Source organism: Dryobates pubescens, chromosome 29, assembly GCF_014839835.1.
Source record: "Dryobates pubescens isolate bDryPub1 chromosome 29, bDryPub1.pri, whole genome shotgun sequence".
NCBI classification, from domain to species: Eukaryota; Metazoa; Chordata; class Aves; order Piciformes; family Picidae; genus Dryobates; species Dryobates pubescens.
This window is the reverse complement of record NC_071640.1, coordinates 2378507-2405414: the sequence shown is the minus strand read 5'-3', so window position 1 is coordinate 2405414 and position 26908 is coordinate 2378507. Positions and strand designations below refer to the sequence as shown.

The 26908-nt window shown below is 60.0% G+C and overlaps 1 protein-coding gene across 1 annotated transcript; it reads right to left on the bottom strand.

Moving 5' to 3' along the window:
- Nucleotides 1–114: 114 nt before the first annotated feature.
- Nucleotides 115–20834, bottom strand: DBH (dopamine beta-hydroxylase). Its single transcript, XM_009896214.2, has 12 exons — nt 20409–20834; nt 17685–17831; nt 14940–15197; nt 12834–13010; nt 12324–12426; nt 9290–9456; nt 7752–7895; nt 7620–7658; nt 6618–6677; nt 5310–5437; nt 4191–4350; nt 115–249 (listed from the first exon to the last, which is right to left on the bottom strand). The coding sequence occupies exons 1-12, from the start codon at nt 20832–20834 to the stop codon at nt 115–117; spliced, it is 1944 nt and encodes a 647-aa protein (XP_009894516.2).
- Between the last annotated feature and the right edge of the window lie 6074 nt (nt 20835–26908).

Below are 26908 nucleotides of genomic sequence, written 5' to 3'. Positions count from 1 at the left end.
GCAGTGCAGTGGGGGCAGGGGTGCCAGGAGCCCGACGAGCCAGTGCTCCCCAGGGGGGGCTCTGCCTGGAGCTGCTGCCGGTCGTGGTGGGAGCTCCTCTTGGCGTGATGCATTTCAGTCCCTCCTGAGCTTGCCCAGGTCGAGGGGGATGGGGGCAGCTGGCTGAGGGGCTGGGCCGGGTGGGCACTGAGGGACTGGCTCCGGCAGCCTCTTGGTGATGGTGGGAAGTGGCTGCTTCTCCCACTGCCCCTGCAAGAGAGAGATCAGCACCATGAGACCAGCTTTGGGTTCCAGCTACGGGGAAGCTCTGTGGTTTCCTCCCTGCTGCTAAAAATGAGCCAGTCTGGGCTGTTTAAGGTGTTTCTCAGGTACTTGGAAGCTCCTTTTTTTTTTTTCCCCTCCCTGATTCTAAAAACAACCCCAAAGAGGAGGCCATCTGGGCTGTTTGGAGTGCTCTGAGCCCCAAACAGGATGTTTGCTTCCCAGACATTACTAATTGTTTGTGTTGCAGGAGCACCCACACATCCCCTCGGCACTGCAGATGCCTGTGCTGCACCAGGTTGCACAAACCCACCACGCTGAGGGGGATTTCCCCCCCAGCAAAGTGGAACCCACCGAAGCCAGATGGAGGTAACTCAAACCCTGGAGCCCCACCACCAACTCACCACCTTCTCAGGCCAGCCTTGGATGCTGCTCTCTGCCAGGGGGGTTGGGTGGAGGCAATGTTGGCAGCCTGCTGACACAGAATCCCTGAATGGTCAGGGCTGGGAGGGAGCTCAAGGCTCAGCCAGTGCCAACCCCTCTGCCATGGCCAGGGACACTTCACACCACAGCAGGTTGCTCACAGCCACATTCAGCCTGGCTGCAAACACCTCCAGGCAGGAGGCTGCCACCACCTCCCTGGGCAACCTGTGCCAGGCTCTCACCACCCTCCTGGGGAACAACTTCTTCCTAACATCCAATCTCAATCTCCCCACCTCTACTTTTGCTCCATCCCTCCCAGTCCTATCCCTCCCTGACACCCTCAAAAGTCCCTCCTCAGCTTCCTTGTGGGCATGGATGTCCCTGTGGCAAAACAGGAAGGATGCAGCATCCTGGGTGAGATGCTGCAGGGCAGAGCCTGGGAAGAGCTGTCACAGCCCCCAGGGCTCCAGGTGACCACAGCCCCCAGGGCTCCAGGTGACCACAGCCCTCAGGGCTCCAGGTGACCACAGCCCTCAGGGCTCCAGGTGACCACAGCCCCCAGGGCTCCAGGTGACCACAGCCCCCAGGGCTCCAGGTGACCACAGCCAGGACAAACCCCCTGGCTGTGTGCACGAACTGGGAGCAGGTCCTGGGGATGCTCCCTGCAAGGAGCAATCTGCTGGAGTCAGACGGTGCCGAGGGCTGAGCCTGCTGGGCAGGTTCTAGCTCAGATGTGACATTTTGGTCTGGCTTAGTGGCTGGGTGAGATGCAGGCAGGGGCTGGGGGGGGTGGGGGTGAAGTGGGCTCAGTTTGGGCTGAGCTGGGGCTCGGTGATGCTTCAGTTTGGCTGCCGGCTGCGTGCTCATGCGGAAATGTCAGCGAGCAGCAGGAGGAGGGAGGTCTGGAGAGGAGAGGTAGAGCTGTGAGTCATCAGTGAGATGCTGAATTTGTGTTTACAGATTAAATTCCTCGTGGCATGGCAAGTGAAACGGGCCCAGAGCCTGCACCAGCACCAGGAGAACCCTGGGCAAAGGGGGGAGGGAGCGACCCTCCCAAAGCTGGTAGGGAGCAACCAGAGAGGGGACAGCATCTGTGGGGAGCACCAGCTGGAGAAATGAAGCTTCCACAGGACCTTCATGGCTGTTGAGCGTGTTTAGGGCCCACCTACTGCAGGGCTGGAGCCAACCTTGAGCCCAGCTTTGTGGTGCTCAGCCCTCAGGGCTGAAGGGGGCGATTAAACACGGTGAGGGTGCACCGAGCGCAGGGCTCGAGCCAAACCTGAGCCCAGCTCCGTGGTGCTGCACACAGCCTGCTTTGGGGCTGGATGAAAGGCAGTTGGAGTGCCTCAGGGGGTGTTGTTTGCAGTGCTTTTGAGTGGAAGTCTGAATGCAGAGAGCTTGCTGCGAGGCCAAGCAGGTGCAGGAGGCTTGGGGACGGTGATGTCCCTGCAGCCCCTCACGCAGTGCTGCCTTCAGATGCTGCTCAGTAATTAGCAGCTCTCAGTCCTCCCAGAAATCTTCTCAGGCTTGAGCTTAATTAGGAGCTGCTTGGTTTGGGTTTCTCTCCTTTTTTGTTGTTGATTCTCTTGGCAGAGAGAGTGTGGAATAAATGAGATGCCTTCAACTCAGGCTCCCTCTCCCAACCCCAGCAGGGCAGGAGGGGCAGGGCAGCTCCTTCAGCCTCATCGAGATGCTCCTGACCCACTTTGCACTGGTGTTGGATCTGCTCTGCTCAGATCACTTCTTGGCTGCTCCCCAGGCCCCTCTGAAATCAAGAGCATGGCCTGGACCATGATTAAGAAGGCTTAATTCCTGATTCTGCTGCTGTACAAATCTTCTGCCTTCGCTTCTGGCCCTGCAGCAGGGCTCTGCCTGGCTGTGAGGGGCTGGGTCTCCAGCTCCAGGGAGCTGGGAAGGCTTCTGCCCCTCCAGAGTAGATTTTGCTGAAGGAGATTCAGCAGGAGAGGGAGGTGATGGTCTGCCCCCCATCACCTCACCATCCTCCAGTGCTGCAGGGGTCTGTGGGTGTTTATGACCCTGATAAACGGTGGTGGTAGGGACCAGCAGTGGATTTAGGTCTTCATCACTGTCACTGGCTCTGTTCCTCCTTCAAAGCTCTCACAGCCCTTTCCCCTTGTGCTGGGTCACTGTCTTTGGAGGCTGCCCAGCTGGCTCTGCTGGGTCTTGCCCACATCCTGACAATCCCCTCACGTTTCTCCTTGGTTCTGGAACCAGCCCTGCTTAAAGCTCAGCCAAAGGAGCCTCAAAATTGCTTTATGCAGATGCATGTCCTACGTGGATGTGGCCAAGCACATCCCCAGCGAGCTGCTGTCTGCTTTGGGCTGTGCTCAGTGTCATGCTGATGTTCCCCAGCACCTCCCTGCTCTGAGCCCACCAGGCTCAGCCATGTCCTGAGCACCACAGGCTCGACCCAGTCCCTTCAGGGTGATGGAATCATAGATCTGTGGAGTTTGGAAGAGACCTTTGAGATCACCAAGGCCAACTGCTTGCCTAGAGCTCACGATGCCACCACTGCTGCTAAGCCATCACCACTAAGCCAAGTCCCTCAGCACCACCTCCATGCACCTTGAGCACCTCCAGAGGCAGTGACTCCACCACCTCCCTGGGCAGCCTGTGCCAGTGCCTGAGAAGCCCTGCTGGGAAGAAATTCTTCCTGATATCCAACCTGAACCTGAACAGTGTGGCCAGCAGGAGCAGGGAGCTCATCCTGCCCTGTGCTCAGCACTGCTCAGGCCACACCTTGAGTCCTGTGTCCAGTTCTGGGCTCCTCAGGTCAGGAAAGATGCTGAGATGCTGGAAGGTGTCCAGGGAAGGGCAACAAAGCTGGGGAGGGGTCTGGAGCACAGCCCTGGGAGGAGAGGCTGAGGGAGCTGGGGTTGCTTAGCCTGGAGAAGAGGAGGCTCAGGGGAGACCTTCTTGCTCTCTCCAACTCCCTGAAGGGAGGTTGTAGCCAGGTGGGGGTTGGGCTCTTCTCCCAGGCACCCAGCACCAGAACAAGAGGACACAGTCTCAAGCTGTGCCAGGGGAGGTTTGGGCTGGATGTGAGGAGGAAATTCTTCATAGAGAGAGATTGGCCATGGGGATGTGCTGCCCAGGGAGGTGGTGGAGTCCCCATCCCTGGAGGTGTCTAGGAAGAGCCTGGATGAGGCCCTTGGTGCCATGGTTGAGTTGATTAGATGTTCTTGGGTGACAGGTTGGACTTGATGATCTCAAAGGTCTTTTCCAACCTGGTTTATTCCATTCCATTCCACTCCACTCCACTCCACTCTAAGAGGCCTCAGAGATCACCAGGTCCAACCTATCCCCCAGCCCCTCCTGACTAACTCAACCATGGCCCCAAGTGCCACGTCCAGTCCCCTCTTTGAACACCTCCATTCTGTGGTTCTGTGAATGCCCTTCTCAGAGGTGGGGGGGCCCAGAGCTGAGCCCAGGGCTGGAGGTGTGGCCCCAGCAGTGCTGGGCAGGGGGCTGGGGGCTGTACCCACCGGGAAGCGGACGGCTGAGGACTCGTTGCAGTGCACGGAGATGGGAGCGAAGGCGTAGAGGGAGCTCAGGACCTCTCTGTTGAAGGAGTTCCAGGGGACAGAGTAGAACTGCTGTGGGATGGAGACCTGTGGGCACATGCAGACCTCCTCGTCGTTGAACCTGGGGCGGGGGAAATGCCACAGTGCCGCTGTCCAGCCCTGGAAGTGGCTGACGCCCGAAGCGCAGCTCGCAATGGCCCCGAGGTCGGCGCTGGGAGCCAGGAGAGCCGCTGTGGAGGGAAGATCTGGGACCAGCCAGGCTGCCTGTGCCCAGGACACCCTGTGCAAGGTCAGTGCCTTACCCTCTCCTCATAGATCCACAGAATGGGTTGGGTTGGAAGGGACCTTAAGGATCATCCAGCTCCAGCCACCCTGCCATGGGCAGGGACATCTCCCACCAGCCTCACCCAGCCTGGCCTGGAACACCTCCAGGGAGGGGGCACAGCCACAGCCTCCCTGGGCAAACTGTCCCAGTGTCTCCCCAGCCTCCCTGGAAAGGATTTCTTCCTAATCTCCAGTCTCAATCTGTCCTCCTCAGGCTTCAGTCATGGGTGAGTGAGCTGCAGGCTGCTTCTCTGGCAGGGATCCCCAGGGCTCAGGGCTTTGAGAAGTTTTTGGCCCATAAGCACTTGGCCATGCACTGACTTGGGCTGGGAAGCTCCTCCCTGGGAATGTTCTCCTTTCCCAGTGGATCTCAGCACACAGCCATCTGTAAAGGCTTGGCTCTGGGGGGCAGGGAAGTTGAATAGGCACTGGCACAGGCTGCCCAGGGAGGTAGTGGAGTCCCCATCCCTGGAGGTGCTCAAGAACCCTGGGGCCATGGTTTGGTGGCCATGGTGGTCTCAGGTTGATGTTTGGACTCAGTGATCTCAGAAGGCTCCTCCAGCCCAAAGCATTCCATGATTCCCAGTGCAGCACAGTGCCCCAGCACACAGCCAGCCCCCCTGAAACCCAAGTGCCCCCCACCCCCCTACTGCACAGCCAGCACCTCCAACCCCACTGGCTGCTGAACTCTTCTTGCCCTTGTCACCTGCAGGAGGCTCAGGCAGGGTCCCTCTCCCCTCAGCAGGGGCTCAGTACCTGTTGACAAGGTTGAAGTATCTGTGCAGGTAGCCTGGGTCCACAGCACTCTTGCAGAGCTCCAGCTGTGTCTGGGGGTAGTAGTGCACGTAGTTGACACACATCTCCTCCATGATGCCAAACCCACCCTGTGCACAGACACAGACCTGTTGGCAAGGGATCCAGCTCTGCCCTGCCCAGGCTGCACCCCTGGGGAGGGCAGAGAGGCTGTAGAGGCGTGAAGCTCACACACAGATGTGTGCACACACAGATGTGCAGAGACAGCCATAGAGATGGTGGGCAGCACATTCCCCGTGGGCCAGCGACGTGCTCTGGTGGCCAACGAGGCCAGCGTGGCCAGCAGCTCAAGGCAGGGTCTCAGCTGCTTCTACTCTGCCCCAAGGAGGCCACAGCTGGCATCCTGGGTGCAGTTCTGGGTACAAGAGTGACAGGGAACTACTGGAGGGAGACCAGAGGAGGCCACAAAGCTGCTGAGGGGCTTGGAGCATCTCTTTGAGGAGCAAAGGCTGAGAGCCCTGGGGCTGGAAGCCTGGAGAAGAGCAGCCCCAGAGGGGAGCTGAGCAATGCTCAGCAAGAGATAAAGGCTGGGGGGCAAGAGGCTGGGGCCCAGGGATAGGAAACTGGAACCTGGACGGTTCCATGTGAGCAGGAAGAGAAACTTGTTTGGTGTGAGGGTGCTGAGCCCTGCAGCAGGCTGCCCAGGGAGGTTGTGGAGTCTCCTTGTCTGGAGAGCTTCCAAGCCCAGCTGGGAGCTGTGCTCCTGGGCAAGCTGCTGGGGGTGCCCTGCTGGGGCAGGGGGTTGGACTGGGTGATCTCCAGAGGTGCCTTCCACCCCCTGCCCCGCTGTGGCTCTGTGGTGTGCCCCCTGCAAGCGGATGGAGCTGGCTGCACTCCTCTGCCCAGCCAGCCCTTACGTAAGGACAGGCTTCCAGGCTCGATCCTGTGGTTCACATTAAAATGCAGATTTCCTATAATCCCTCAGCTATCTTTAGCTTTGTCCCTGTTGCTGGTACCTCTGACAGGCTCTTTTGTTGCTGCCTGGGTGAGAAAATAACATGCACTGTCAAAAACTTGCCACTTCTCTTTAATTACAATTAATGCCTGGTGGAACAGCCTGTGATGGAAGCAGTGGCACCCTCAGCCTCTCAGCGAGCACCTTCCCAGCCCCTCTGCAGCAGCACAGCCTCCTGGCTTCTCTTCCTCACCACCCTCCCCTCTGCTTTCAGGCTGGCTTCAGCCCCTCTGTGGCTGCCCCCACCCCCTGGGGGCCAGCCCCAGGGCAGCTGCTCGGCTCAGCCCCCTACTCACCACCGTGGCTCTGCTCCGGTCCTCCGTGTTGTAGGTGCAGGTTGTGATGAGTTCATCGCCCTGGGGGGGGTTCAAACACAGGCACGGGGAGGTGTCAGGGCAGCTGCCACTCCCCAGCCAGCCAGCCTGGGATCAGGGAGCTTGCAGCATGGCAGAGCCTCTGCTCTGTGGGCAGGCTGTTTTCCCACCAGCGCCAGGTGCCACGGGGAGCTCCTGCGGAGCCTGCATCTCCTGGGGAGATTCCTGGGGCTGCATCCCAGGGAGGGGGTTTCCTGCTTTCCTCACTTCCTAAGAATTGCTGCACAGCTGAGGAACCTAAAAAAAGCCACTGAGGCAACGCTGGGAACTGCCAGACCTGTGCCCAGCTCGATGGCACAACGGTCTCTCCGTCACAGCCAGTGCCAGGGCCCCCAGGGGCTCCCTGGAGAGGGCTTCAGTAGGTGCTGAGGCTTCTGAGCATCCTCCCAGGCCACCAGGCTCCCACAGCTGACCTCCACTTGGCAGCCAGGTCCTTCACCACCCATACAGCCCTTGGCCACACTCAGCCTCTCTTTTACCACCCCCCTCCCCCCAGGTTTGCTGCCAAATCTCTTCCTCTTGCCCTGCCAAAGGAGGAGGGGAAGGGGCACCTCCAGTGTGCCCTTACCCCCCTGAGGAGCCTCCCTCTGCTGGAGGCAGAGCAGCTAGAGCAGGGGCTTCATTTAGCTCCTGGCACACTCTGGCTTTGTCCACACACTGCTTTTGTGCCATGCTAGATGAATCCCAGCATCTTCAAGGCATCTGCACGGGGTGGGGGCAGATAGGCCCTGGGCACCATGGGGTGTGCTGTCCTCCTGCAGCACCCCCCCAGGAGGTCCCAGCTGGCAGCTGATGCCCGTGTGTGGGCAGGGGCTGGCAGCAGCAGAGGGGATGAGGTGAGGTGAAGGATGCCCAGGGGCTGTGGGCTCAGGGGAAGCTGCTTTGTGCTCTTTGGAAGCCACCACAGGTTTGGGAGCCACTCACTGGGAAAACTGCGACCACCTCCTTCAGCATGCGGATCTCCTGGGGGGCAGGGAGAGCACCACGTCAGGCCAGGGCCTGGGGGGGATGCCCAGCTTGGAGCACCCCCCCTCGGCCCTGCAGACCCCCCTGTACCTGGAAGTGAGGGCTGTAGTGACCATCAGCATTCACAACCTGCTGCTCTCTGCCAGCCCTGGCCAGCACTGTCACCACTTTCCTTCCTGCCAGGTGAGTGTGCAGCTGGGAGGCAAAGATCCTGATGCCAGCAGCAGGTAGAGCCTGGGGGAGCAGAGAATGCTTTGGGTTGGAAGGGAGCCTAAAGCTCATCCAGTTCCAACCCCCTGCCATAGGCAGGGACACCTCCCACCAGCCCAGGCTGCTCAAGGCTTCATCCAGCCTGGCCTTGAGCACCTCCAGGGAGGAGGCAGCCACAGCCTCCCTGGGCAGCCTGTGCCAGTGTCTCAGCACAGCTCCATCCCTCTCCCATCCTCTTGCTGCCTGCTCAGCACTGGGTGTCCCTGCACAACTGCAGGCATGGGGGGGATTCAGCCACCTCCCTGTGCAGCCTGTGCCAGAGTCTCAGCACAGCTCCATCCCTCTCCCATCCTCTTGCTGCCTGCTCAGGACTGGGTGTCCCTGCACATCTGCAGGCATGGGGGGGATTCAGCCACCTCCCAGTGCAGCCTGTGCCAGTGTCTCAGCACAGCTCCATCCCTCTCCCATCCTCTTGCTGCCTGCTCAGCACTGGGTGTCCCTGCACATCTGCAGGCATGGGGGGCATTCAGCCACCTCCCTGTGCAGCCTGTGCCAGTGTCTCAGCACAGCTCCATCCCTCTCCCATCCTCGTGCTGCCTGCTCAGGACTGGGTGTCCCTGCACATCTGCAGGCATGGGGGGCATTCAGCCACCTCCCTGGGCAGCCTGTTCCAGTCCTTGAGAACCCTTTGGGTGAGGAAGTGTCTTCTAATAGCCAACCCTAAAGCTTCCCTGGTGCACAAAACCATAGCATTGGTTGCGTTGGAAAAGTCCTCTGAGATCCCTGAGTCCAACCAGCAGCCCAACCTCACCATGGCCACTGAACCATGGCCCCAGGTGCCATGGCCACAGGGACTCCACCAGCACCCTGGGCAGCCTGTGCCAATCCCTGACCACTCTTGCAGCAAGGAAAGAAACTGCTCCTGATCTCCAGCCTTAACCTCCCCTGGCACAGTCTCAGGCCATTAAACAACTCCTTTTGGGGAGGTCCTACCAAAACCTCCTCTCAAACTTGCCTGAGAGCACTTTAAAACCACCTCTGAGAGAGCTCTTGGCAAAGCTCCTCGGCAGCCAGCTCCAACCTTCCCATCTCCAAGGGGGAAAGCACCACTGGGCCGCAGCCAGCTCTGCAGGAGGCTGAATGGGAACGGTCCCCGTGGGGAACTGGAGCAGATGGCTCCCCAGGAGAGCTGCTTCGAGAGGGATTCAGAGCATCCCAAGCAGCTGCTCTCTCCTTGGGTTTTTTTTCCTACAGCAGATTTGTTTTTCTCCTCTCCTTTGCAGCGCAGCCTCCGGGCCAAGGGCTTGGGAGCGGCAGGGGGGAGCCTGGGGCTCGCTGCTGCCTCCCTGCCGCCTGGGAAGAGCCCGGAGGAGCCTCTCCTGCCTGTTGAAGCTGGGGAGGGGAGGGCAGGCACTCACCAGCTGGGTGCACTTGTCGGTGCAGTAGCCAGTGAGGGTGAAGCTGTGCTGCCCCGGGGGGATGGCCATCACGGGGCTGTAGACCAAGCCCAGCTCCATGATGCCGGCGTCGTGGGGGCGCAGCCTGGCGGTGTAGTACAGGCGGATCCCCGAGGAGTCTCTGCGGCCTGCGGGGCGACAGGGCAAGGCTGCGGGGCACCAGGGCAGAGGGGATGGCTGCTGGCACCAGCAGCACAGGGGTGGGAGAGGCTGGAAGGAGAGCAGCCAGTCCAGTTCCCCCCCACACACACCGCTCTGCTCACGCAGGGCACCCACAGCAGCTTCACAGCATCATAGAATCACTCAGGGTTGGAAGGGACCATGAGGATCATCCAGTTCCAACCCCCCTGCCATGGGCAGGGACACCCCTCACTAGATCAGGCTGGCCAGAGCCAAGCTTGTCCAGGAGCACAATGGCCAGGGGGTGGTTGGAAGCTCTCCAGAGCAGGAGACTCCACAACCTCTCTGGGCAGCCTGCTGCAGGGCTCAGCCCCCTCACACCAAACAACTTTCTCCTCCTGCTCAGGTGCAACCTCCTGGGTTCCAGTTTGTGCCCACTGCCCTTTGTCCTGGCACTGGGCACCACTGAGAAGAGCCTGGCCCCAGCCTCTTGCCCCCCAGCCTTTCTCTCTTGCTGAGCATTGCTCAGCTCCCCTCTGGGGCTGCTCTTCTCCAGGCTCAGCAGCCCCAGGGGCTCTCAGCCTTCCCTCCTCAGATGACTGTGCTGCAGTGGGGAGAGGCAGAGCAGCCCCTCTCTCACTGCTCTCTTCAAGAGTGTGCTTCTCACTGCACTTAAATCCCAGATACTTCCACTGAAGTCCTTACTGAGTGGCCCCAGACCTGTGCCTGCTCCTCTAGAGCTGCCACCAGCCTGAGGCTCCCAGGACAGTAAGGTAAGAAGTGCTTTTGGGGAGCCCAGAGCAGCAGGACAGATTTTGGGGGTGCTTTGGAGAGCTCCCTCAGGATTATGACTCATTTCATCTGCTTTCACTGAGACAGCAGAACAAACCAAACCTGAGACCCTGCTGGGGGGCCTGGCAGGAGGAGGGATGCCTGTGGAGCAAGTGCTCCTTGCTTTTGGAAAGGTTCTGATCCCTCCAGCACTCCATTTAACCTCCCCTCAGGGGCTGGTGGGAGCTGGAGAAGACCCTTTGCACCTCCCCTCAGGAGCTGGTGAAGACCCTCTGCACCTCCCCTCAGGGGCTGGTGAAGACCCTTTGCACCTCCCCTCAGGGGCTGGTGAAGACCCTCAGCACCTCCCCTCAGGAGCTGGTGAAGACCCTTTGCACCTCCCCTCAGGGGCTGGTGAAGACCCTCTGCACCTCCCCTCAGGGGCTGGTGGGAGCTGGAGAAGACCCTTTGCACCTCCCCTCAGGAGCTGGTGAAGACCCTTTGCACCTCCCCTCAGGGGCTGGTGAGAGGTGAAGACCCTCTGCACCTCCCCTCAGGGGCTGGTGAGAGCTGGAGAAGACCCTTTGCACCTCCCCTCAGGGGCTGGTGAAGACCCTCTGCACCTCCCCTCAGGGGCTGGTGAGAGGTGAAGACCCTCTGCACCTCCCCTCAGGGGCTGGTGAGAGGTGAAGACCCTCTGCACCTCCCCTCAGGGGCTGGTGAGAGGTGAAGACCCTCTGCACCTCCCCTCAGGGGCTGGTGAGAGCTGGAGAAGACCCTCTGCACCTCCCCTCAGGGGCTGGTGGGAGGTGAAGACCCTCTGCACCTCCCCTCAGGGGCTGGTGGGGGCTGGAGGTGACCCCATGCCCCTGCTGTGTCCAGGCAGGCGCTGGCTGTGGGGCAGGCAGGGGAGGCAGCAGGGACGCAGCCCGAGGTCTGGCTCCCCCTTACCACCACCTGGCTCTGTGAGCCAAGGGAAAGGGCAGGTTGAGGAGGTCAGGAGGGCTTCAGGCTGGCTTTGCTCTGCCTGCCTCTGGGCTGGAGCCCAGCAGGGGCTGGGGCCAGCAGGGGAGACCCTGGTGGCTGAGCAGCAGAGGCAGTTGGGCTCTGCCAGTCTGGAGCTCTGTATTTATAGCCTTGTTTCTTCTCGAGCTGCTGAATGTGCTATGATTGATCTACAGCACATATGCTCTGGCCTCCTAAAAATACCCTTGGTGAGGCAAGGAGCTGCTTGTTTTTTATGGTAATGAAGGCTCTGGGTTGGTTGGAACCTTTTCATGTAGCTGTTGGTTGGGTTTGGTGGGGTTTTTGGGGTGTGTTGTTTCCCCCCCCCCAGTGTGTCTCCTGACAATGTTAGCAAAGCAGAAGGAGCAGGAAAACAACCTCTCAATTCCAGCCCCCTCCACCCCATCCCCAGCCAGCCTGCTCCTGCCTCTCTGGTGACCTCAGCTCTGAGCTCAGAACCAGCCACCACCCTGCACCAAAGCTGGAGGCACACTCCATGCCCACCCCCCAGAAAGGTGCTTTGCTCTGAGCCCCAGAGCAGGCTGCCCGCAGCCTCCTTGGCTGGAGGGATTCCAACCCCACCTGGACCCTGGGCAGGCTGCCCTGGGGGACCCTGCTCTAGAAGGAGGAATGTGGGGTTCCAGAAAGCTGCCTGCAGGGAGCTGGCTTGGGGCAGGTTTCTCTCTGGGTATGCACACAAGGATGAGGTCCAGCCCCTGGAGGGGGTGAGGTCCAGCCCCTGGAGGGGGTGAGGTCCAGCCCCTGGAGGGGGTGAGGTCCAGCCCCTGGAGGGGGTGACTTTGCTGAGCCCAGAAAGGCAGCAGCAGGGTGAGGATTTAATGTGGTGCTCTCTCTAGGACAGGTCTGGACCATCAGCTCTCCAGAAAGCTGCCTGAAGGGAGCTGGCTTGGGGCAGATTTATCTCTGGGCATGCACACAAGGGTGAGGTCCAGCCCCTGGAGGGGGTGAGGTCCAGCCCCTGGAGGGGGTGAGGTCCAGCCCCTGGAGGGGGTGACTCTGCCCTCCCCAGCCAGTCCCCTGGTGTTTGCCCAGCTCTGCCAGTCCCCCACTGGGGAGGCTCTGGGACCCCTCCACTCACCTTTGATGACCAGGGGATTGTGGTAATGAACCTCGAGGCGCAGGTACCTGGAGGAGCCTGGCCCCCCAAAGGCCAGCCCTGCTTCTTCAGGGTAGTAGAAAGCCTGGAAGCAGAGGGGAGGCTGTGAGGGGAGCAGGGGGATGGCTTTCCTAGGGGAAAGAAAAGGCTCCAAAGGCTGGCCCCAATCCCTAACTTGCCCCCACCATGGGCTGAGGAGAGGGTTTGTGCTCATGGTGGAGCTTGCTGAGCTGGGCTGGCTGCCTAGAGCCTCTCCAATGCCTCCCCCCCGAGCAGGGCTGCACCCTGATTCAGGGCACCAAGGAGGGGGAGGGGGGAGGCTCAGGGACCTCCAGGCAGAGGGTGGGGAGGTCAGGGAGGGCTGACCACAAACCCCACACAGAGCAGTCCCGTGAGGGGGCTGGGACAGGTTGGGAGGCAGCAGCCCCACAGCCAGGAGCAGAGCTTGCAGGCAGGGGCTGTGTGGGGTGGTCCCCCCCCTCTTGCACCCACCTGTGCTCCCATGGCCCACGCTGCAAGCACATGCCTGCAGTAGTTGAGTCTCTCTGGCTTCATCTTGGAGTCGCAGGGGCCGCTGTAGTGGGGGAAGCTGTCGAACTCTGCAGCGCACTGGAAGACCTCCATGTGGTGCACCAGGGCCTCGTTGCCTGCTGTGATCACTGCCTCGTACTGCAGCACCCAGGCCAGAGGCAGAGAGTCACAGAACTGCCAGGGCTGGAAGGGAGCTCAAGGCTCAGCCAGTCCCAACCCCCCTGCCATGGGCAGGGACACCTCACACCGCAGCAGGTTGCTCACAGCCACCTCCAGCCTGGCTGCAAACACCTCCAGGCAGGAGGCTGCCACCACCTCCCTGGGCAACCTGTGCCAGGCTCTCACCACCCTCCTGGGGAACAACTTCTTCCTCACAGCCAATCTCAATCTTCCCACTTCTAGTTTTGCTCCATCCCCCCCAGTCCTATCCCTCCCTGACACCCTCAAAAGTCCCTCCCCAGCTTTCTTGGAGCCCCCTGCAGATCATGGAAGGCCACAATGAGGTCTCCTCAGAGCCTTCTCCTCTCCAGCCTGCACAACCCCAACTCCCTCAGTCTGTGCTCACAGCAGAGCAGCTCCAGCCCTCTGCTCCTCCTCGTGGCCCTGCTCTGGACACCTTCCAGCACCTTCCTGGCACAGAGGCTCCAGAACTGGACCCAGAGCTCCAGCTGTGGTCTCAGCAGAGCAGAGCAGAGGGGGAGAATCTCCCCTCCCTGGCCCTGCTGGCTCTGCTCTTGCTGCAGCCCAGGATGTGGTTGGCTCTCTGGGCTGCCAGTGCTCACTGCAGGCTCCTGTTGAGTTCACACCAAGGCCATGCCCTGAGAGCCCCTCCCTGCAGGCTGCTGCCTGTGCAGGCTCCACCAGAAGCCCAAGGCTCTGCTCTCCATTCCTCCTGCCCCATGGTGGGAAGGGCATGAGGCACCATGAGCCAAGAGCTCTTGATTGGCTTTGGGACCAACCCAGAGAGAGGCATCTCCTCCCTTCTCCAGGGGTAGGTGCAGCTGGTCAACAGCAGGTCCTGGTCTGCTTTGTGAAGCCTGAGTCCTGTGCCAGTCTTGCAGGGCTGGGGTGACCCTGGAGATGCTCTCTCCTAAAGCTGGCCACGTTGTGGTAGCTCTAAATGCAGCCCTGGGGGGTTGTTTCTAGCCAACAGCTGCTCAAGGCATGAGGAGGAGGATCTGAGGGTAGGAAGGGTGACTCCAAACAAGCCTGAGGAACAGCTCTGGCTCCAAGTGCCAGCTGTAGGAATGATCTGCAGCAGCAGGAAGGTAGCAGGAGCTGCACACCCTCTGCTTGCACACAGATGATTCACTTCACACCATCTGCTGGGGGAAGATCCTCCTTTGGAGTGCTCCTCTGCAGCAGCATCTCTCCTCTCTAAGCCACAGAGCTTGGGCTCCTGTGTCAGGTTTCCCTTCTCCCCCTTGTGTGGCTTTGACTGGGGGTGTGCCAGGTCCTCTGCTGAGCCCCCTCCAGGGTGATGCTCTGCCAGCAGCTCCTGATGGCTGGTTGGACTGGTGGTGCCTTGCCTTGGCACTAGGCTGCCTGCTGGCTCTCCTGTGAGGGAGGTGAGCCCACAGAAGTTGTGTTTATGTCTCTGACCCTTTTCATTTTGCAGTGTTCCTAACCTTTGAGGAGCTGGTTCCCGTCCCAGCCGCCCTGCCCTGCTCTCACCAACTCTCCCTTTGCTCCCCAGGGTTCTGTGCTCCTCATGGCTCCCTCTGTGGCCTCAGCCTGCCTCAGGTCTGCCCTTGATGGCCACAGCACTGCCTTCTGCCCGGGGTTCAGCTCTGCAAAGGAGCTGCCCTGAGCCTGCCCTGGGCTTGATGTGCTGGGTGGAAAATGGCCAACCTGCCTCCCCCTGCTGAGAAACTTCTGCTGTGGCCTTCTCTGAAAGGCAGGAGGAGGATGCTGCCTGCTGGGATGGCCCTGGGAGAGGTTTTGGGACCGTGCTGGGGAAGATGTGTGGCTCTGAAAGCCTCCCTGTGGAAGGGCAGGGAAGAGGTGGACTTTGCAGAGTGGCTGAAGATGACTGCGGCAGGGACAGCAGCCCCTGCTGCCTCTCACCTTGATGATGTGATGCTTGGGGAAGCCGTCCGGGAGCTCTGCCATGTAGCACCAGTAAGTAGTCTCCTGGCTCGGAATGACCACGCCGGGGGCTGTGATCTCCATGGTCTCCATGTCCCTGGGCAGCTCGGGGATGCTGATGTTGGGCTTGAGCAGCTGCACCCTCTGCAGTCCCCTGGGCAGGGCAGAGACGTTGATGGCCTGGAGGGAGGGCACGGGTTTCTCCAGGATGCCGTAGATGAGGTGCACGGTGCCGTCCTGCAGGGAGAGCGGAGCGCCTGGGGCAGCCGTCCCGGCAGGAGCGGAGCGCCTGGGGCAGCCGTCCCGGCAGGAGCGGAGCGCCCGGGGCAGCCGTCCCGGCAGGAGCGGAGCGCCCGGGGCAGCCGTCCCGGCGGGAGCCGAGCGCCCGGGGCAGCCGTCCCGGCGGGAGCCGAGCGCCCGGGGCAGCCGTCCCGGCGGGAGCCGAGCGCCCGGGGCAGCCGTCCCGGCGGGAGCCGAGCGCCCGGGGCAGCCGTCCCGGCGGGAGCCGAGCGCCCGGGGCAGCCGTCCCGGCGGGAGCCGAGCGCCCGGGGCAGCCGTCCCGGCGGGAGCCGAGCGCCCGGGGCAGCCGTCCCGGCGGGAGCCGAGCGCCCGGGGCAGCCGTCCCGGCGGGAGCCGAGCGCCCGGGGCAGCCGTCCCGGCGGGAGCCGAGCGCCCGGGGCAGCCGTCCCGGCGGGAGCCGAGCGCCCGGGGCAGCCGTCCCGGCGGGAGCCGAGCGCCCGGGGCAGCCGTCCCGGCGGGAGCCGAGCGCCCGGGGCAGCCGTCCCGGCAGGAGCCGAGCGCCCGGGGCAGCCGTCCCGGCAGGAGCGGAGTGCCTGAGCCGTGCCCGGCCGGCAGCCACCCACCCGGCTCTCTCTGCCGTGCTGGCCCACCCAGGCCGGCATCTGGGGGCACTTCTCTGCCTGCTGCCATCACAGAGGGTCCCCTGCTAGCTGGGGGAGTCTGCAAAGCTTCCACTGAATCCTGGCAGCACTTCCATGGGGCTCACATCCCCTCTCTGCTGCTTCAGATCCCCTCACCCTGGCAGCACCTCCATGGGGCTCACATCCCCTCTGCTGCTTCAGATCCTCTCACCCTGGCAGCACCTCCATGGGGCTCACATCCCCTCTCTGCTCCTTCAGATCCCCTCACCCTGGCAGCACCTCCATGGGGCTCACATTCCCTCTCTGCTCCTTCAGATCCCTTCATCCCTCCTGAGCTCCAGGCCCTGTTGGTTCAGGGCTCATCCCACCCTGCAGTGGCCCTGGGCAGCCATCTGGGGAGGAGCAGCAGGACCAGAACTGCTGCCTGCAATCCCTCCTTTCTCCCAGCTAATTTAGGAAAGAATACCTCCAGCAGCTCTGCTGAAAGTCTGCTCCAGGTAAGGGAAGTGCAGCTGAACCCAGAGAGCTCTGGGCAGGAGATGAGGGAGAAAGGAAAAGGAGAATGTATTTTTTCTTGCAGGACCAGAGGATAAAGCCCTGCAAGCCTTCTCCTGCTTCACACACAGACTTTTGTCCTCCAGGGCTCTCTGCTTTGGCAGCCAGAAGACATTTCTCCAGCTTTTGAAAGCCAGCAAAAAAAGCTGAAGGACTTTCTGTGCCTGTGTTGGCTTTAAAATATCCTTCCCAGCAGAGGCTTTCATCTGAAATGAGCCTTGCACCAATTCCTGCCCACAGCCAGGGCTCATGCCTGACACCTTCAAGCTCTCCAGCATCCCCTCTGGGAAGGCTTCCTCAAAATTCCATCTCATGGAGGAGTGGAGAATGCAGAGCCAGAGAGGCATCACCCAAACCCCATCTCCTGGGGCTGTGGTGAGTGCAGAGCCAGAGAGGCATCACCCAAACCCCATCTCCTGGAGCTGTGGTGAGTGCAGAGCCAGAGAGGCATCACCCAAACCCCATCTCCTGGGGCTGTGGTGAGTGCAGAGCCAGAGAGGCATCACCCAAACCCCATCTCCTGGAGCTGTGGTGAGTGCAGACCCCAAGAGGCTTCACCCAAACCCCATCTCCTGGGGCTGTGGTGAGTGCAGAGCCAGAGAGGCTTCACCCAAACCCCATCTCCTGGAACTGTGGTGAGTGCAGAGCCAGAGAGGCATCACCCAAACCCCATCTCCTGGGGCTGTGGTGAGTGCAGAGCCAGAGAGGCTTCACCCAAACCCCATCTCCTGGAGCTGTGGTGAGTGCAGAGCCAGAGAGGCATCACCCAAACCCCATCTCCTGGAGCTGTGGTGAGTGCAGACCCCAAGAGGCTTCACCCAGACCCCATCTCCTGGGGCTGTGGTGAGTGCAGAGCCAGTTTGACCTCACCCAGCCACACTCAAGCAGCCCACAGCAGCTCCATCTGCCAGCCCTTTGCTCCAGCTCCTGCCCCAACCCTCCTCTTTGCCTCCCATTGAGCAACACCTCCTTGGGACACTCCAGACTGTGTCACCAGAGTGGTGTGGGAAGGCATTTATGTAGCCCTAACCCATCCTTAGAGGGAGTGGATGAGGCAAAGCAGCCAAAACCTCCCCATGCTGGGGGTTTACAAGGGCTTGTGAATAGATGGTGCCACACACTACTGACACCTGTAGCCAGCTCCCCTGCTGCCCAGCACCCACTCCTGATGCTGTGCCCACACCAAATCGCTGCTCAGCTGCAACCACGCAGGCTGGGCTTCAGAGCTCTGCCCCAGGGCTGGCAGGGCACTGGGTGCTGCTGCAGTGGGGGGAGGGTGCTGCTGTACCTCTATCAGGTAGTCCTTGGGGTCACAGGTGCTGAAGGCTCTCCTGAAGAGGAGGTAGAGCCCCTCAGGAGCCTTCCGAGCCCCGAGGAGCTGGTAGTCCTGCTGCGAGTCCAGGTGGAGCTGCCCCTTGGCATCACTCCAGGCATCCTGTGGGCAGAAGAGCACCTGGGTCAGCTGGGAGGCTCCCCTGGCCCCACTCAGCCCAAAGAGCCCATGGTGGTGACCTTCAGCAGCCCCCACAAGCCATGGGATCCTCCTGGTGTTTAGGAAGAGCCTGGCTGAGGCCCTTGGTGCCGTGGTTGAGCTGATCAGATGGTGCTGGGGGAGAGGTTGGACTGGATGGTCTCAAAGGTCTCTTCCAACCTGGTGAATTCTGTGTTCTGTGTTTTCACACCCCAGCAGCAGGGAGGTTCAGGCTGGAGGTGAGGAGAAAGTTCTTCCCAGCAAGAGGAATTGGCCACTGGGATGTGCTGCCCAGGGAGGTGGTGGAGTCCCCATCCCTGGAGGTGTTCAGGAGGGGATTGGATGTGGCACTTGGAGCCATGGTTTAGCTGTCAGGAGGGGTTGGGTGACAGCTTGGACTTGCTGATCTCTGAGCTCTTTTCCAACCTTATTGATTCTATGATTCTATATTAGGCTGGGAAGAACCTTCTGGAATGGAATGGAATGGAATAGAAGAAACCAGGTTGGAAGAGACCTTTGAGATCATCCAGTCCAACCTCTCACCCAGCACCATCTGAGCAACTCAACCATGGCACCAAGCAGCCCATCCAGTCTCCTCCTAAACACCTCCAGGGATGGGGACTCCACCACCTCCCTGAGCAGCACATCCCAAGGGCCAATCTCTCTTGCTGGGAAGAGCTTCTTGCTAACATCCAGGCTAAACCTCCCCTGCCACAGCTTGAGACTCTGTCCTCTTGTTCTGGTGCTGCTTACCTGGGAGAAGAGACCAACCCCCACCTGGCTACAGCCTCCCTTCAGGGAGTTGGAGAGAGCAAGAAGGTCTCCCCTGAGCCTCCTCTTCTGCAGGCTCAGCAACCCCAGCTCCCTCAGCCTCTCCTCCCAGGGCTGTGCTCCAGAGCCCTCAGGGCTGCAGGGCTGATGTGCTCTCCAAGAGTCACTTTATGACCCTTTGCTCTCGGCCCTCCTCGAAATCCCTTCAGCCGCTGTGACCCCAGCCAGACCTCCCAAGATGTTGGTGGTGGTGCCAAAGCCACACCAAGGAGTGAAGCAGCAGGGAGGTGGCTGAGGCCCCATCCCTGGAGGTGTTTAAGCCCAGGCTGGCTGAGGCTCTGGCCAGCCTGATCTAGCGTGGGGTGTCCCTGCCTGTGGCAGGGGGGTTGGAACTGGCTGATCCTTGTGGTCCCTCCCAACCCTGACTGATTCTGTGGTTTGAAGGCTTGGAGCATGAGAGCCTGCAGGAACTTGGAGCTGCACAACGTTGCTGTTGCTGCCTCCATCTCTTTGCCTCTCCTGTGGGCATCTTTTGGTGCACTGAGCAGAGGCTTTTAAGAAGGCCCTCTCTGCACGTCCATGAGTGGCATTGATTCTTTTAGCCTGGGGGGAGGAAAGAGAAGGAGAAGAAGAAAGCAACTGGGAGCTATTCCAGCCAGAAGTAGAGAGTGATATTTTGAGAACATGTTGTCCTCAGAGGAGGAGAGCAAAATCAGTGACATGAAGCTAGCTATGACATTTGTCTTCAGAGGAGGGTGGTGTGCAGAGCAATCTCACAGGCCAGGGGAGGTTAAGCAAGTCTGGAGCTGAATTTGTGCCTTCCAGCTGAACAGAACCACCACAGAATCAACCAGGTTGCAAGAGGTCTCCAAGATCATCAAGTCCAACCTATCACCCACCCCTAGCAAGCCCTGTGAGGAGAGGCTGAGGGAGCTGGGGTTGCTCAGCCTGGAGAAGAGGAGGCTCAGGGGAGACCTTCTTGCTCTCTCCAACTCCCTGAAGGGAGGTTGTAGCCAAGTGGGGGTTGGGCTCTTCTCCCAGGCAGGCAAGCAGCACCAGAACAAGAGGACACAGTCTCAAGCTGTGCCAGGGGAGGTTTGGGCTGGAGGTGAGGAAGAAATTCTTCATAGAAAGAGAGATTGGCCATTGGGATGTGCTGCCCAGGGAGGTGGTGGAGTCCCCATCCCTGGAGGTGTTTAGGAGGAGACTGGATGAGGCACTTGGTGCCATGGTTGAGTTGATCAGATGGTGCTGGGTGATAGGTTGGACTTGGTGATCTCAAAGGTCTTTTTCAACCTGGTTAATTCTATTCTATTCTATTCTATTCTATTCTATTCTATTCTATTCTAACTAATCAACCAGACCATGGCACTGAGTTCCTCATCCAGGCTCTTCTTAAACACCTCCAGGGATGTTGTCCCCATCACCTCCCTGGGCAGCACATTCTCTGTCTGGGAAGAATTTCTTCCTCACCTCCAGCCTAAACCTCCCCTGGCACAGCTTGAGACTGTGTCCTCTTGTTCTGGTGCTGCTTGCCTGGAAGAAGAGCCCAACCCCTGCCTGGCTCCAGCCTCCCTTCAGGGAGCTGTAGAGAGCAAGAAGGTCTCCCCTGAGCCTCCTCTTCTGCAGGCTAAGCAACCCCAGCTCCCTCAGCCGAAGTGCTCCACGCAGGCACCACTGTTTCAAACCATCCTCCACACCTCCCACCCACCCCCCCCCACAGGAGGAGACGACCCCCAGAGCAGCCAGGGAGGCGCAGCAGTGGCTCACCCCGAAGTAGGAGCTGCGTCCATCGCTCCAGAGCACAGCCAGGTCTGCGTTCTCGAACTCGCCCCGGTCCGACATGCCGAAGAGGAGCCCTGCCCGCGGCTCCCTGACCAGCAGCTGGAAGTGCAGGGCTTGCTGGGGGTAGCTGACGTTCCAGGAGAGCTCCAGCAGCCCCTGGGGATCCAGGGGCACCTTGTAGGGGAAGTCATTGCCCCGAGGAAGCGAGCCCTGCAGGGCCACCACCAGGATGACCATGAGGACGGCGACGGCGGTGAAGTACATGGAGGCCACTTCCCGCAGCTTCAAGCTGAGGCAGGGTTTGCTGGGGGTCTGCATGCTGGCCAGGGCAGCAGCCACCCTCCTGGGCTCTGCCCATTTATGTACTGGCCCTCCTGGGCAAGCTGGGTAAGTGAGACTCTCTAATTGCATTTGGATGTTGGGAAATTGGCTTCGTTTATTGACACCCCCCCCAGCTCCCCCCTGCCCCAGCCTCCTGGCCAGACACTTGTCATTGGCTGCCTCCCCCTTAATTGGCTCTAATTGCACATGGACATCATCAATAGCAATTGAATTTGACTGGGCTGATGTTATTTGCTCTTAAATCTTCCTTGGTGGCTGCAGAGGGCTGCTTGCTCCTACGTGGCTTTGGCTGAGCCCTGCCTGGACGTGCTCTGCCCTGCCCCAGGTGCCTCCCGCCCAGCACTGCAGCCTGTCCTGCCTCTGCCCTGCGGGGCAACAGCTCCAGGGGGACCCAGGGACGATGCCAGCCACAGGTCTCCACTTCCCACAGCCTGGGCTCACATCACCCAAGAGGTGGCCAGGCTAGGGGGAGCCAAAGCCTGGGGTCTGCTGCCAGGTGGAGGCAGATTGCCAGTGCTGCTCCCTTCCCATGCCCTGAGGGGTGCAGGTCAGGGTAGCACCAGGTCTGTGCCCTGCTTTGGGCTCTTCCAGGACTCAGTTTGACAGGGTGCTGGGCCAGCTCATTTCACCTAGCCTCTGAGCTAGCAGGATTGCACCAGCTGACCCCTGGGGTCCCTTGGCACCTGGCATTCTGTGAGCCTTTGAGGTGGGTGGCTTGCAGGCAAGCTGAGCCAGGCACAGGCAGAAGACCCCTCCTGAGGTTTAGGCTGGAAGCTCTTCCCAGCAGGAGAGGTTGGCCACTGGGATGTGCTGCCCAGGGAGGTGGTGGAGTCCCCATCCCTGGAGGTGTGCAAGAGGGGCTTGGATGGGGCACTTGGAGCCATGGTTCAGTTAGTCAGGAGGTGTTGGGTGACAGCTTGGACTTGATGATCCCTGAGGCCTTTTCCAACCTGCTTGATTCTATGATTCATAGAATGCCAGGGGTTGGAAGGGACCTCTGGAGCTCACCCAGTCCAAACCCCTTACTTGGAGGGACATCCTCAGTGGATCAGGTTGCCCAGAGCCTCCACCATACCCCCAGGAAACTGCTGCAAGGCTTTACCAGGATCCCCATGCACTGCTCAGCTCCTTTCCCACCCAGATGTGGCTCCCACTGAGGCTCCTCCTCGCCTGGGCCTTTGGAGATGTGAAATATTTGCCATTCCTTTGCTTTCCTAGCAGCTGGGACTGCGCTGCCAGCTCCAAGATACCTTTCGGCTCTCCCCTCCCTTCCCTTCCCTCCCCCTTCCCCTCTCCCTCTTCTCATTTGTTTAAAGTGATCTTTTGAACTTGGTTGTTAGCTTTTCTCCATTCATTGGAGTGCTAATGAGCTGCCCTGAGCTCTTGGTGCACACAGGGGGAGCCTTGCTTCGGTCTCGGGGCTTGTGGCCCTGCTTTGGTCGTGCCTGGCGATGCTCTCCGCCGCGGGGTCCCCTCTGAGGCTTGGGTTTCACTCTTTGGTCCTTGCAGCACTGCCGTGGGGCCAGAGCCACGGTTCCCAGCCCCTGTGTAATGAGAGGAGATGGATTCAGCTCAGGGCTCTGGGGTTTGCATGAATCAGCAGCCTGTGCCTCTTGCTGCTGAACCCGAGCAGGCTTTTCCTGTCCTCTGCAGCCGCTCCTCAGGACTGCGGCGATTGATCCTCTGCTTGTGGGGTGACCCTGCTGGGGAGGGGGCTGCTCTCAGCCAGCACCACCAGGCACAGAGCCAGAGCAGAGAGAGAGGCAGAGAGCTGAGCCACATCCCAGAGCTGAGCTCTCCCAGGCTGCCACATCCCAAAGCTGAGCTCTCCCAGTCTGGCACATCCCAGAGCTGAGCTCTCCCAGGCTGCCACATCCCAGAGCTGAGCTCTCCCAGGCTGCCACATCCCAAAGCTGAGCTCTCCCAGGCTGCCACATCCCAGAGCTGAGCTCTCCCAGGCTGCCACATCCCAGAGCTGAGCTCTCCCAGGCTGCCACATCCCAGACCTGAGCTCTCCCAGGCTGCCACATCCCAGAGCTGAGCTCTCCCAGGCTGCCACATCCCAGAGTTGAGCTCTCCCAGGCTGCCACATCCCAGACTGACTGGCTGCCTGCTGGGGTAGGTGTTTGGCTGCTGGGGTAGGTGTCTGGCTGGCTGCTGGGGTAGGTGTGTGGCTGTGGGGTAGGTGTGTGGCTGCTGGGATAGGTGTCTGGCTGGCTGCTGGGGTAGGTGTGTGGCTGCTGGGGTAGGTGTTTGGCTGTTGGGATAGGTGTCTGGCTGCCTTACAACCCCCTCTAAGAGCAGGTTTTTGCTTTGCCCCATTTCTCATCTCCTCCAAGCACAGCTTCCCCTTCTCCTGCTCCTCCTCCCTTGGCTTTGCTTCCTCTGTAAAGCCCAAGCAGCTGAGGTGGCAGCAGGGCAGGCTGAGCCTCAGCAGAGGCCGGGAGGGGGGCTTTAGCTGAGGAGTTCTGCTGTTAGAGATGAAGCCCCAGGTTGCTGGCATGTGCAAGTGGAGCTCCTGAGCTTTCCTGCAGAGAAGGAATGTGCAGGGGAACAGCAGAGCACAGGGCAGGGCTGCCTGCAAGCAGATGAACTTTGCAGATAAGCAGGGAGAATTTAGTCAAAGAGGAAGAAATTCTCTCTCCCTCTCTGCCCCTCTCTGTTCCTCTCTGTTCCTCCCCAGCTGTCACTCACAAATCCAGGCAGGGAGCAAGGATCCAGCTTTCCACTCCCTGCTCAGGGGCTTCATTTTCAGACTTCAAGGAGCTGTGGAATTGTCAGCTCCCTGACACCAAAACTCTGACCCCCCTGAGGGCTGAGGCAGAGCTCAGGGTCCCCTGGGCTGGATGCTGGGAGGGCTGTGGGATGTGAGCTGTGGGATGTGAGCTGTGGGTTCAAGCCCTTCCTCGAAGGCAGAGCAGCAGCCACAGCTTTAGACTCCCAGGATGGGAAGGGTTGGAGGTGACCTCTGGAGATCAGCACACCCAAGCCCCCTGCCAAAGCAGGGCAGGGCACCCAGCTCACCTGCAAGCCCTTGCCAGAGCTGATGCCAGCAGGGCTGTGCTGCTGCTGCCATGGGGGGGAGACTCAGATGTCCCTCACACACCAAGGGCAGAGCTTCTCAAATCTCCCAGCAGAAAAGAGCTAAGGGTTCCTGGGGTGCCCAGAGAACCTGGGGGTGCCTCATCCCTGGAAGTGTTGAAGGCCAGGCTGGATGAGGCTTGGAGCAACCTGGGCTGGTGGAACCTGATGATCTTGAAGGTGCCTTCCAACTCATGCCAGTCTATGATTCTCAGGGCTGTTCTGGATGGATGGTGCTGAGATGTGTCCCCCAGGCCCCAGCCTGGCACTGCTGAATGTGCAACCCCCAGCAGGGCATTGATCTGCTGGGGGAGAACTTATCAGTGAGGGGATCTGAGCGATGCTCAGCAAGGGCTGAAGGGCAGGGCAAGAGGATGGGGCCAGAGGCTTGGCAGTGGTGCCCAGGGACAGGATGAGGGGCAAGAGGCACAAACCAGAACCCAGGAGGTTCCACCTGAACAGGAGGAGAAAGTTCTTTGGTGTGAGACTGCTGGAGGCTTGGCTGCCCAGAGAGGTTGTGGAGTCTCCTTCTCTGGAGAGCTTCCAACCCCCCCTGGCCATTGTGCTCCTGGCCAAGCTGCTGTGGGTGCCCTGCTTGAGCAGGAGAGTTGGACTGGATGATCTCCAGAGGTCTCTTCCAACCCCACCATGCTGGGATGCTGGGATGAACCCCCATGGAAGTGCTGCTGGTCCCATCCTCTGCAGAGCTGCACATCCAAACCCTCCTGCTGATGGGACTGTGGTTGCTTTTCATTGCCACTGACGACTCTGGATGCAAACCCAGCCCTGAAGGCAGCTAAAATGTGGTTTCCAGAGCCCTGGAAGCAGCAGTGCCTGACATTTGTGGCGAAGGGCTGGAGGAAGCAGCTGCCTCCACGGGCAGGAGCAGAGCCTGGCTCGCAGGTAAGTAGGTTTAGACACAATTGATTCACCAAATGAGGGCTTGAAGCAGGCAGCAGCCCCCCCCCAGCTACAATCCATTGCCACTAACAGAAATGGAAATTCAATTTGGGTGAGGGCAGGGAGGGAAGGGAAGCTTGATGTCTGCCGGTGCAGCTCTGGGTGCCCCGGGGGCTCTGCCATTCACAGCCCCCACCCCTGCCCAGCCATCAGCAGGATCGAATTTGCCTGCCTGCTGATGAGGTTAGGCAGTGTCTGACTCCAGCTGCACCCCACGTGGGATGGGCAGGGGGGGAGGAGAGGGCTGGCACGAGTGGGAAGCACTCATGGGGTGGTGTAGGGTCCCAGGGACCCCTGCCCTGAGTGATGCTGTGAGCAGCTTCTCTGCTCAGCTCCAGCTCTCACCCTTCACACCAGGGCTGCAGGCTCTGGGCCACCCCCTGGCTCGCAGGAGCTGTCCATGGGTGGGAGAAGTGCTTGAGCTTTTAACCTTAGAGGTGTTTGGCTTGGAAGGGAACCTCTAAGGTCATCAAGTCCAACCATCAACCCAACACCACCCTGCCCACTCAACCCTGTCCCACTACTGAGTGGCAGGCAGGTGGCTGAGCTGTGCCTAGCAGCGTGCCACGGGGAGCCTGGGGATGGGCAAGCAGGAGAGAGGCCAGAGCTGGTGGAAGGAGAGCATCATTTGCTCGTTGGGAGGTGCTGGCTCCACATGGGCAGCCAGACCCCTTCCCACCAAGCTGCTTCTCCTGCTTCCCAGAGAAGTTCCCTCCCCGGTGCTGCCGCAGCTGAGGCACCTAATGAGATGGAGTCGCCTGTGCATGCTATATTAGGGTTACCATGGATATGGTGTCACAAACACTGGGCTCTGGCTTTGTTACATAAACAGGAGAGATTGTCACAGCCACCCAAAATATCTGAAAAGGCCAGGAAGAGACAACAGCCTTCTCAGGGTCTGCTGGGAACAGGTTGGGTGATCCAGTGGATAGTGCCGGTGGGAGGTGGAGAGAGATTTGTGTTAGCTCAGAGAAGTGGAGCAGAACCAAGCAGTGGTCCTGGGCTCAGCAGTTCTGGAGGCTCCCTCTGAGCTCCAGCAGGAGCTAAGGTGATCACAGAGGTGCTGCTGGGTAGGCTGCTTCCTGCCCCTTCCCCCTGCCCAGCAGCTGGGCTCCCTGCAGGCGATGCTGTGGTGTGCACTGTTCCTCCTGCTCAGGTTCATCCCAGCTGAGCTTCCTGCAGGTCTTGACTCTGCCTGGTCCTTGGAGGTGCTCAAGAGGGGATTGGATGTGGCCCTTGGAGCCATGGTTTAGCTGTCAGGAGGTCTTGGGTGATGAGCTTGGACTTGATGACCTCTGAGGTCTTTTCCAACCTTATTGATTCGGTGATTCCATGGTTTTGGCCATGTGCAAGGAGACCTTGCTGCCTGCAGCTTTTGAGGCCAGGACTGGTGCTGCTGCTGGTGCTGCTGCTGGTGGAGACACAGACTCAGCAGCTCTGCCAGTCCTGCCCACACCTGACCCTGCTCAGCAAGACCATCCAGCTAAGCCTGCAGCACCTCAGGCACAGAACGTCCCTGGTGCGCTTCGAGGAGCGCCGTGAGCCGAAGGGGGGGACAAAAAAAACCCACCCAACTTCTCAGGCAATGGAGGTGGGATGCAAGGGAGATGGAGACATCAGAGTGGCTAAAATTGTATTGCACTCCCACTCCCCTGCCAATAAAACCACCAGAAATAAAGTGGCTTTGCAGTCCCCATCTCCACGCGCTGCCACACAGGCTCCTGTGTCCCTGCAGAGGATGCTCCCAGCAGCAGCCCTGCTCTGCCAGGGAGGCCTGGCAAAGCCTGCTCCAGTCCCATCCCTCTCATGACTCCTCTCTTCCCAGTAGCTCCCAGCCCCAGGCTCCAGCAGTGCTTCCTCTTCCCACCCTCTATGCTCACCTATGGGTGATGCTTCCAAGCCTGCCTGGCTTGCTTCCTTCCTTCTGAATCCCTTCCTAATTCCTTCTTTTCTTCTGAATTCATTCCTAATTCCTTCTTTTCTTCTGAATTCATTCCTTTCCTCCCTTTCTTTCCTCTCTCCCTCCCTTCCTTCCAAATTTCTTCCCAATTCCTTCCTTCCTTCCTTCCTTCCTTCCTTCCTTCCTTCCTTCCTTCCTTCCT